At 36.6% G+C, this 12,174-nt stretch overlaps 1 protein-coding gene and 1 pseudogene across 2 annotated transcripts in view; one reads left to right on the top strand and one right to left on the bottom strand.

Annotated features, from left to right (window-relative positions):
- Positions 1-2,939: 2,939 nt before the first annotated feature.
- LOC127638056 (centriolar satellite-associated tubulin polyglutamylase complex regulator 1-like) lies at positions 2,940-7,725 on the bottom strand (annotated as a pseudogene).
- Positions 6,862-12,174, top strand: part of LOC127638378 (cytoskeleton-associated protein 5-like) — a 37,372-nt gene continuing 32,059 nt past the window's right edge. For both annotated transcript variants that reach the window (XM_052119872.1, XM_052119874.1), the window contains exons 1-3: positions 6,862-6,946; positions 8,912-8,998; positions 10,530-10,723. In XM_052119872.1, coding sequence (XP_051975832.1) covers positions 8,942-8,998; positions 10,530-10,723 — 251 coding nt within the window. In that variant the 5' untranslated portion in view covers positions 6,862-6,946; positions 8,912-8,941. The remainder of the gene's footprint in view (positions 6,947-8,911; positions 8,999-10,529; positions 10,724-12,174) is intronic.

The raw sequence follows: 12,174 nt of genomic DNA on the forward strand, positions 1-12,174 counted from the left end.
CTTATCACAACCTTACTCTATGTGGTTTCACATACCTAGATCTCCATTTAATAAAATAGGTGGGCTTGAATTTCTTTTAAAATGTGATTTTGAGATAACTAAAATTCCTATTAAATTATCAAACTTCCACAAACAACTTGTCTAATACTGTAAAATTATATTTACCCACAACTTTTCTCCCCATGGATCCACCCTATGGAATAACAGGGTCATTACAATTAATAGGAAATCATTATTTAAAAGTGATTGGTATGAGAAGGGTATTGAGTTTTGGAATGATATATTAGATGATAATGGTAACTTCTTGGAACATATTGCTTTTTGCTCAAGTATAATCTTAACCGCACTTATAGAGAATATAATAAGATGTGTAAAGCAATACCGTTAGCAATATTACAGTTAATCCAAAACACATTGATGTATACGAGAATAAGACTTTCACTAACCTTACCAAATCTAGTAATTAATGAATGTAATTTACATGACAGTAAATGTAATAACAAATGTATTAATTTTTTTTTTAAATCTTTAATATTTTTGGATTATAGTAGAGGATTGTGTGTACAAGTTCCAAATATGAATGCCTTGTCCATAGATAAACCACATTTCAAATTCATCAAATGGCCCATTTCCCCTAAAGTCAAAGAGACTCAAGTTAAAATAATTTATAAAATATATCCAGTTGCTGACTTTCTTACAAAGAGGTTTAAATTTGAAGTATAATCCCTGTGTATTTTGTGAGGCAGCTAATGAGACTCTGGAACACTTGTTCTTTTTATGTCCTAAGGGCAAAAGCTTCTGGTCTGATTTAGGCCTACATAATTGGCTGTCATTTAAGATTGATGACATCCCGATGTTTGACTTATCACACATTCTCTTTTTTATGGATAATGTAGATTCATCCCTATCTGATTTGGTTAATATGATTGTTCTCATCTGTAAATATCATATTCATTGTAGTAAGTGGAGATATTCGAAGCCTTCTTTTTCATGGTTTATGAACGATTTTAAATTGTATTTTTCCTCAATGAAAAAGGTTAAGTCTAGTAAAATTGCAAGAAAGATGTGTAGTGATATATCCAGACTATTGTTTTGATAAATATCCACTTGTATGCGACGTCTAAAGGAACTAATACCCCGTTGTTGTTTGATTTTTGTTGTTCAGTATTGTGTAGGGGACGCTTTTCTTTCATTTACACTGACAATAATTGTATTGTTCCTATTTATGTATATTTCTTAATTTTTCCCCTACGAGAGTTTTGTATGTTTTTTCTTGTCAATAAACAAACAAACAAACAAAACTGTCCCGCTTTCTGTCTGTCCTCGTCCAACAACAGCCAATCACGAGATTCTAAGAGATGAAGCCAATCAATACAGGATTTGTTCAGCAGCCAATAGCATTTGTTAACAGAAAGGATTGGGCCCCGCCCCTGAGTGTCAAAACTGACTTTGTGTTCAAAGATTTCAGCTGCGCGTGCAGAAAACAACTTGCTCGTGTGTTCAAATATTTTTTGTTATTTCTGCTCGCGACTTGTTAATTTGTGTGCACAATCATATTTTTTGTGCTCTAGTTTGGCAATTGCAAATTCTGCAGGTTTACATTTTACGTGCGAACTGTGTCATGGTGCTCACACTGTTGTAATTCACTTGCGCGCTGTGTTTATGCGCTTGCGCTGTTTTGTCCAACATTTAACGCCTTATGAATGCACTATTATACAATCTTCACAACAAGAAAAATCTTAATAGGTTCATCAACAGACCAAATAGTATTCTGTAAAACTGATTAACTGTAAATGAAGATGTTTTGCTTGGGACAGCTATTGAAAGGCGTTTTTACTGAACATTTCTGTCTGCAAAACATGTGCAAGTTTTTTCGGCAAAATCACAGGTTGTGCCTATTTCTATTTCAGTTGTTTTCATTGTACATTGTTTTTTCTTTTTCTGTGGAACCCATAAAAATAAATCATATTTGTAAATGTATTGTTCTGCTATTGCAAAAACAGTAAAAACAATACAATTATTTTTTAAAAAAGAGAGAGACTAGACTAACAAACTAGAAGTGCTTGCTAGGATGTATACAAGGATGTTAAAAAGAATAGTTCCCCAAAAATGTAAATGCTCTCATAATGTACTCATCCTTTTTTCTGTAGAACACAAAGATTTTTTGAAGAATATCTCGACTCTGTAGGTCCATATAATGCAAGTGAATGTTGACCAAAATTTTTAAGCTCAAGGCAGAATAAAAGTAATCCATAAGACTCCAGTGGTTTCATCCATGACTTCTGAAGCGATCAAATTAATTTAGAGTGAGAACAGACCAAAATGCGTCTCCCTTTTCACTATACATTTTGCCATTGCAGTCTCTAGGCGCGATCATGATTTCAAGCTTGATTACACTTCCTAGTGCTTGATGCATGTTTAGAGCGCTTGAAATGTAATCAAGCTTGAAATCATGGTCGCCAAGGAGACTGCTGATTTCAAGATGTGAAAAATGAGTTATATTTTGGTCTGTTCTCACCCTGTTCTCTGCATAAAACCGATTGGGGAACTTCAGAACAGATGGATTAAACTACTGGAGTCTTATAATTTTATATGGCATTATGTGCTTTTTGGAGCTTAAAAATGTTGGTCTCCAATCACTTGCATTGTATGATCCTACAGCGGAGATATTCTTCTAAAAATCTTTGTGTTCAGCATAAGAAAGTAAGTCATACACATCTGAGATGGCATGAGGGTGAGTAAATTATGAGAGAATTTTCAATTCTGGGTGAACTATCCCTTTAATATTTATCATTAGGGTTTTGTTAAAAATGTATCAGCAATATGCTTGCAAGAACCGCTTGGTAGTTTGCAATTATTAAAAAAAATAAAAAAAAACCAGACAAACACATTTATACAATTTTTGTATTTAAGGCATTATAACGTCCTACCATTACAGAGCATTTTTACGTATGTCTATTTATACTCTCAGGCTTAACGTTTATTTATGTGATCTCTTCTCATCAAAAATAGATCAAAAGTCACCATGAGAGTATATTAAACAAATGATTGCATGTTCCAGATTTATAGAAGAATCATAAAGATGTGAGCAAGGTGTTAATTCTCAGAGGAATCCGTTTCCTCAGTGGAACCGTCATTCTCCATGATCCTCTTGCGTGGGTGCAGGGACTTGCACGGTGAGGCTTTTTTGGATGTCTCCTTTTGTCCCTCAGAACTGCTGATACTATTGGAATTTGGGCTGATGGCGACTTGAGCTATGCTAAAACAATCCCAGAGGCACAGTATCAAGAAATCTCCTAAAAATCTTAATATGTGTTCAGCAAAGAAAAAAAAGTCACATCTGAGATGGCATGAGGGTGATTAAAATTAGATTTTTGGTTGAAACCTTAAAATTAAATTTCTTAAAAGTGAAAAAACAAACTATTAGCAAGCTCTCCATCTTCATTTAACATAAGATGGCATACAATTGTTCAGTGAATGACTGTAATATACTCTTTGAAGCAAGTCCGTCTCTCTCACAGTCTCTCCAGCTCCTGGTCCATTTCTGGATCAATCAGCAGGTCCAATTTATTGGGAAGAGCACCTGATTTTTATTGGAGAGAAAATTAAATTTGGTTTACAATGCCATGTTAAGCATTACAAATGCTTCAGGTTCTCGCATGAATGTGTGCCACTGTGAACAAGCTTAACTCATGCCTTCAGAAGACCTGGAATATGAAGCACAAGTCGCTTGGACTACTTTTAAGATATTTTTGGGTCTTTTTTAACTTTAAAGTGAGCCACTATCACCTGCCATTGCATTGAAATGATGAACCAAGATGTTAATTCCTTTGTGTTCCACATAATAAAGTAATTCAGGTTTGAAACTACATGAGGTGATTAAATTACGACAGAATTTTCATTTTTGAATGAACTTTTCCTCTAACATATTTTAAAAGTAGCAAAAAAAGTCAGCAGATTTAGACTTAGCCTGGTAATAAGTTTGTTTAGGCATTAAATGGCTCCATTATAGAAAATGGGAGTTGCTTGTTGCTCTCCGATGTCTTGGTTTACTCCTTCATGTTTGGCCAAGGCATCAGACAGTCATAGAAGAGGCACACTGACTGATCTCTAGTATTTCCTTTATAGCAGCAATGGAAGGATATCTGGGAAAAGATAAGATCAATATCGTGTTCCAATAATAAGGAGAGTTATAGTATGTTGTATCCCATCTACAATGGCAACCATACTGTAGCGGGTCCACACGATGGGCAAGGAGGAGGCGCGATCTGACACAAATAAACAAAACACAACATAAAACTGACGCACACAAACACAATCTCAGTTGCCTCCACATCTGAGACGTCAATCCGCGCATCTTAATATGTGGCTTGTTGAGCGTGTTACCATGGAGACATAGTGCGTGTGGGGGCTTCACGCTATTCTCCATGGCATCCATGCACAACTCACCACACGCCCCTTCGAGAGCGAGAACCACATTTTAGCAACCACGAGGAGGTTTCCCCATGTGACTCTACCATCCCTAGCAACCTAGCCAATTTGGTTGATTAGGAGACTTGGCTGGAGTCACTACAGGGGTGGTGGTCAGCGTCTTTACTCGCTAAGCTACCCAGGCCCTGATGTCAAGATTTATAATGAATAAGGAGTTACATTTTGGTCTGTTCTCACCCAAAACGTATTAGTTTGCTTCAGAAGACATGGATTATACCACTGAAGTCTTATGGATTTCTTTTATGCTGCCTTTATGTGCGTTTTGGAGCTTCAAAGTTTTGGTCATCATTCACTTGCATTGTATGGAGCTGAGATATTCTTCTAAAAATCTTTGTTTATGTTCTGCAGAAGAATGAAAGTCAGACAAATCTGGGATGAAATGAGTCAGATAAATGATGAGAGAATATTCAATTTTGGGTGAACGATTCCTTTAACATCAGTAAGGGGTAGCGAATGTCAAAGAATCATCAAACAACAACTGTGAAATTACTGTTTTGAACCATTTCAACAGGAAAGTCTGGACATAGCAGCTGTAGGAGTGAACAGTATTCTGACATTGCCAACAGATCTGCAATAAAATTACATCAACATTAGTTCACTGTACACAAACATATGCAAACAAATACAGTTGAGCTTCATGACATGGAGAAAAAAAAACAAGTATTTCCATACACCCCATTATTTCCCAATCTGTCAGAAGCATTCCAGATTATAAGTGGTGTTGCATTGATGTAATTGAATTCTCTGAAGAGTACATGATTCCCATTTATCACACTGGTAAAACTGCAAGATAATAGGAAAGTACATGTTGCCTCCTCTTACAAAAAGTACCATGGTATTTCCATGTTTTTTGGACATGTACCTACCATGGTACTACCATTATACGGTGGATGACTGTGTAAATCCCATTCATATGGTAATCATTCAGTACCATGTTATACATCAGAGTAGCATGGTATTACCATCTGCAAACATCACTGTACCATGGTACACCACAGTGCTTTTTAAAAGGCCAGGAAATATAGATTATGATAAGAAACAAATGACTATTCTGCAAAATATCGGACCACACCAAACTGAGTACATTCTTCTTATGTTCAAGTAGCTGCGTGACGGCATTATTGAGACAGAATAGAACATTCGTTTCAGAAGGAAAATAAAATAAAAAGGCAATGGCATGATGGGTGTTAATTCTTCTTCAATCTAGCTGTCAATCATTCTGTCAGCATTATCTTGTGCTTATCAGTGACGATATTTGCGCACGTATAAAAACAAACCAAATAACAAACACCGCAACACACCTAAATACTCAGCTGTGAGGTTGAAACGGTCCGTATTCATTTTCATGTTGTTTTATAGTTTTAAATAATTTGCCAATGCTGGGATGGCGATGCAGTGCATGACTCTGCTGGAATCCCATTCAATAAAGCTACTGGTTAGTGTGCCCACTCTGTATTGACGTCACTGCTGTGCGAGATACAAGGCATATCTCATATGGCTCAGTGCTATAATTGCCGGTATAAACTTCGACTTACCATGTATTTATATAAAATAGTCCTATTTAAAATATACGATCATTAAATATAGATATCTACGAGATTTACAGAGACATATATTCGAACTTTGTCTAATTGCCTTAATATATTGGCAACTGCGCTGGCATTTGAGCTAAGTCCTCTTTAAATTTAAAATAACCAATAGGAGACGCGACTGAGCAACACGTGACAAAACACGGGGTGGAGTATCGTGCTCATTTTTGAAAAATGCTTGTTTCGTCATTTTTTGTTGACGCAGCCGCGGCTTTAAAACAAGCGCATGCGCGGTACTGCTGCGTCACTGCGCCCATTATGGTTTGTCCATTTAAATACTTATCCACGCCAATCTGTTATTATGTGTTTTTGCTACAATTGTAGTGCTCATACGTATTCATAAAAAAAAAATAAAAAAATGAAATACATTAACATGTATGCCCAACCGGGTCGTTTTGTCATTTAGATTTGTCATTGTAGGCTACAATAATGTATTCTACATTCAAATGTACACCAAATAAAGAGGGATATTTTGTAGTAGATTATGAATATCCACTCAATACAATATGTATAATAGGTTAATGTTGTGCCATTCCAGTAATGACAAACATGTTTATTGATAAGCACTCAGTAAGATAAGTGGATTATATACTATTCCATTAAAGACAAACAGGCAAACACACACACACACACACACACATATATATATATATATATATATATATATATATATATATATATATATATATATAACGTACAAAAATGAACTGTATAAAGCTTATAATAAATGCATCAGTCATTTGAATAAGTGCTAGGCGTCTCCTCCTTCTGTCCCCGCCCTCGGAGGCGTTTCAAAGCCTGGAGAGTAATGACCAAATATCTTCCCAGCTGATGAAGATCGCACTGGCTTCCCTCTCTAAAAGCAGGTAACTGATACATCTTTTAAAGTTGACAATCGTTAGAGATCAGCGATTATTGCACGAAAGCAGATTTATGCGGTTTCTGATTCATTAGAGGTTGCTGCGTTTTATTTGAGGGCCTCCGTTTTAGTGACGGACTGAATAACACAAGGCTGCTTTTATATCTGTGACAACAATAGTGTGAGTCCGTTTTTAGATTTGATCATCCCCTTCTAGTCAGATGAAATGATGATAATACAACGTGTGCTTGCGAACGATGTATTAGACGGAGGCTTTTAAAATGGCGATATTTGTTTGAATCTTGTGATGGTTTAAGCTGTTGCAGGACTAATAGACAGTCAGGCCCGCGCGAGTACTAACAGCTGACCGGTATATTTAAAATTAATCACATTTACAGCCCCAAACTAACCAAACCATATACGGATATAGTTTAAGAAAACAATAACGAGTACGTTTGTAGTGTCTTGTTTGAAATTAGACCATATTTGAACGTTTTATCCTGCTAAAATCGACGACCTCCGCGACAGAGCTGCGGGTCACTAACGGCTCTGCTGCACCCCGAAAATATTTTCACATGTGATGCATTGCTGAACACTTTGATCCCTTAAACAGTCTTTATTCGCTATTAATTATATTTACATAACATACGACGCAATAATATTGCCTATATCTCTTTGTGTTAGCTTTGTGTTTGTTTTGGGCGGTCTGAATTGGCGGCACTTTCGGCATGCATCATCTTTCTGCATGTATTTGTTCTCAACGTGTGGTTTGGACAGAGCCTTCATGTTTTGAAGATTTACTTGACGATCTGGATAGATTTGTAATCTGAAACCGAGCTCTTTAGGGAGATGCATTAGTGGCTGTTGCTCTGCTTTGGTTTCAGATCTGGATAATGTGTGTGCCATTTTGCTGTGAATTTAGGCATGTGAGGTTATTGCATCCTCCTGTCTGGTTCCTAAGGAATTTGTTGTTGAAATTGATGTGGGTGATAAGTTCCCAGCACTTTGTTTACAATTTGACAAGCTTGTCTAGTTTGACATGCCTTGTCCATTGAGCCCATTGTATTTTAGCTAATACATTTGAGTAGGTAATTGATGTTTTTATTTTTGCATTCATCTGAAGTATTTCAACTTCCAGGTAAAGGAATATTCCGGGTGCAAGTTAAGCTCAATCGACAGCATTTGTGGCATAATGTTGATGACCACAATTTATTTCAGCTCCTTCCTCATCTTCTTTTAAAAAATAAAAATAAACTTTAGGTTACAGTGAGGCACTTATAATGGATGTGAATGGGGCCAGATTTGGGAAGGTTTAAAGGTTGAAATGTGAAGCATATAATTTTATAAAAGCACTTGTTTTAATTCTTCTGATAAAACGTGTGTTTTTTTTAATTGTCATTTTCACAGTCATTTTAGTGTTTGTTGACGTTACATTGACATGGCAATGAAATTGTAAAACTGGCTATAACTTTACACAGAAAATGTTAGTAAGCAATTTCATCACTCTAAAATCATGTTAACGCATATTGTTTGTCTTGTGGCAATATTTTAAAAAAGTGTGTATTTTAACATTTACAGATTGGCCCCATTCATTTCCATTGTAAGTGCCTCACTGTAACCGAGGGGGAGGGGGGCAATATAAATTTAGGTGGTAATCAATATTATGCCACAAATGCTGTTGAGTGAGCATAACTTGTATTGAACCTTGAATATTCCTTGACGCTTTGTTCCCCAAACCACTTCATATTTTACATCCGATCTTGAAAGGCAATCCAGCACCTTAAATTTGGATTAACCTGATGATCATGTCTCTTGCTTTGTAAACTTGATCTTTTGTTTTGAGTTTAAAAGTTGGGCTGTTCACATATTCTTTTTGAAAGCTTTGGTTCATGTGTGAAGTTAACCATTCGAGTGCCTTTTTTTCTGCTTTGTATGGCATGCCAATAACCAAAGTTTCCCCTGTCGTGTTCAGTTGAATAGGCAAGATAGACTGAAAACAGCCATGGGGGATGACAGTGAATGGATGAAGTTACCTACCGACCAGAAATGTGAACATAAGGTGAGTGATCCAGGATGCTGTTATGAATTTTGGCCCTTCTGAAATCTAATTTTGGTTAAAGAACCAAACCGTCTCTAGGTCAGCAGTTTGCTTTTGCTAGGTCAGACTAATTGTTGCCTTAGAATTCAAAAACACTTTCAAAGTGCTGTATTGTTTCTTGCCTTTATTTCTCTAAGGCCTTCTTTATTAAATAATGGAAACAGGAAATGAGGATCATTATTTCAAATCTACTTTGAAATTTACGGAACATCCAAACCATACTACAAGTAAACCTTTATCCAGTTACAGTGGCAAGACAAAGTATGGGAACCCTTTAGAATTACCTGCATTTATCTATACGTTTTGCTTAAAATCTGGTTTGATCTTCATCTAAGTTACAATAATGAACAAACACAATCTGTTTTAACTAATAACTGTTTCTAAAAATTATTGTGGTGTTCTTGTACATTTTGAATGCATCATTCAAACATTCACTGTGTATGTTGAAAAAAGTATGTGAACCCTAGGCAAATAATGTCAACAAAAGATAATTAGAGTCTGGAGTTTGCAAACCTGGCATTCAGTTAATGGGATGAGATTGGAGGTGTGGGTTAGAGCTGCTTTGATTTATAAAATGCACTCAAACATTTTGAGTTTGCTATTCACAAGGAGCATCTGCTGACGTGGACCATGCCTCACAAAAAAGGGATCTCCGAAGACCTAAAATCAAGAATTGTTGCTTTTCATAAAGATGGAATGGGTTACAAAGATTTCTTGAAGAGCTTGAATATTCATCCGTCCACAGTCAGACAAATTGTCTATAAATGGAGAAGATTTAATACTGTGGCTACTCTCCCTAGAAGTGGTCGTTCAGCCAAGATGACTCAAAGGGCACACACAGAATGATCAATGAGGTAAAAAAAAAGAACCCTAGAGTCAAGTGACAGCTAAAGACTTTGAGTCATTGGAACTAGTTAACATCTCTGTTCAATAGTCTATTGTATGGAAAACATTAAACAGGCATGGTGTCCATGACGGGACATTATGAAGGAAGCCACTGCTTTCCAACAAAAACAAAATGCTTCTGAACGTTGTGTAGGTCTAATCCGCAGCTACCGGAAATGCTTTGAGGTTATTGCTTCCAAAGGAGGATCGACCATTATTAATCTAAGGGTTCACTCTTTCCACTGCACTGTGAATGTATAATGAGATGGGTTCAATAGACATGAAAGAATATTATTGTTTGTGTGTTGTGAAGCACACTGTGTTTGTCTGTACTTGTGACTTTGAAGATTAGATCACATTTTACAACCAATTAATGCAGAAAACCAGCTAATCCCAAAGGGTTCACGTACTTGCCACTGTAGCTAAATGGATGTTAAGGTCCAGGGGTGAGAGAAGGAAAAAAAAAATTATGAAGGGTTCCTGTGCCCTGAAAAAAATGGTGGCTTTTAAATATGCGTAGGCCTCTAAGGAAAGTGGGTCAGTTAGGCTACACAATGTCACTTATTTTTATGTTTGTTTTAATCATCTATGTTCTGCTTTACTTAAGATTTGGAAAGCCAGGTTAAATGGATATGAGGAAGCACTAAAGCTTTTCCAGAGGATACAGGACGAGAAGAGCCCAGAGTGGGGCAAATATCTTGGACTTATCAAGAGATTTGTAACTGATTCCAATGCCGTAGCCCAACTCAAAGGCTTGGAGGCAGCATTTGTATATGTTGAGAATGCACATGTGGCTAGCAAGTGAGTAACTTTTATTTATTAGAGTTTTAAATGAAAGCATGTCATTTCTGCCCCACTAGCACCACCAAACGGAATAGGAAAAATTAAACGTTGTTTTCAAAAAGAAATCTGAATACGCCCCCCTTCTGCCATTGATCACATGCAGATAGTCCTGCCTCCAATTCGCACCATTGGTCGAGTCGGTGTTCTATTTATTGTATTTTTTTATTTTATTTTTGAGACCGGTTGCTCAACTGGAATTTCATTTCGACACAGTGTTTTACCGATTATTGGCCTAGTTATGGCTGTCTGCATATTAAGCTGGGGTAGTATTTTAACACATTCAAAGACTATTATAAATGTAAAGACAATAATAAACAATAAATGTGCCTAATAAATTCCCTTGTGTTCCCAAAATAATGCTGCCAAATGTGTGTTCTTATCGAATTTGTGTTTGTATTTCGTTTTGGTAATATAGTTAATGCTGCCAGACAAAATAAAATGGAACTCGGTTTTAGGTTTAAGGTGAATGTGTCTTGATTTGCTGTGATTTATTCACTTTTGTCTTTGCTTCTTTAATACAAAGATATGTTACTAAACCAGAGTTGCATTCACAATGCATGCTAAATAAAGCGAACTAAACTCACAGCTCCTCCTGAGATGATCGGAGATAATTTGCAGCGTTCTCATAGACAACCTTATCCTTGCAAACAGTTTTCAGATGAAAGAAGCAGAGAAAAGTATTAACTCTACATGCGCTTGTTTCATGAGACAGAATTGCGCTGGATGCCTCGGAACAAATTCAGACACAAGCACTGACTGCTTTTGTCTGTTCTTAAAAATATGATAGTGTAATAAAGTGTTTCTTCAAGCACGTTTCTTTATGACTAACAGTATTTCTTGTCATGTGTCCCTCTGAGACGTCTTTCAGGTCACCCTGTATTTTATATATTTGGTGACTTCCCAGATCCATGGTATTGCCATTTCCCAATATTTTCGATCAATGAGTGTCGCAATTGACATCGATATCCGATAACATTGTCCTATCGCCCAGCCCTAGAACACGGAGATATTAGGCAGGATTGACATCGATATCCGATAACATTGTCCTATTGCCCAGCACTAGAACATGGAGATATTAGGCAGGATGTGTGCTCCATTCTGTGCAAAGAAAGTCAATGGGGCTGTTGAGCTCCAAAAATGACAAAAAAGCACTACAGGTAGTTCGTACAACTCAACTGTGGTGCTCCAATCCCCTTGCCATTTGTGTACAGTACATTCAAATGTGATGCGTCACCAGGCATGATGTTGTCAAGTGCCATTGGTTTTTGTGTCTTGTAACTGATCATCAATCAAGTTTGAATATATTGAAGTGTGCATGAGATTTGATGGTTTAAGGGAAATTTTAATCGAACGATTACTTCAATTTCAGTCTTTCCTTCAAAGGTTAACCCCATGGCTACAAAAGACTG

The sequence above is a fragment of the Xyrauchen texanus genome, chromosome 46 (assembly GCF_025860055.1).
Source record: "Xyrauchen texanus isolate HMW12.3.18 chromosome 46, RBS_HiC_50CHRs, whole genome shotgun sequence".
NCBI lineage: Eukaryota > Metazoa > Chordata > Actinopteri > Cypriniformes > Catostomidae > Xyrauchen > Xyrauchen texanus.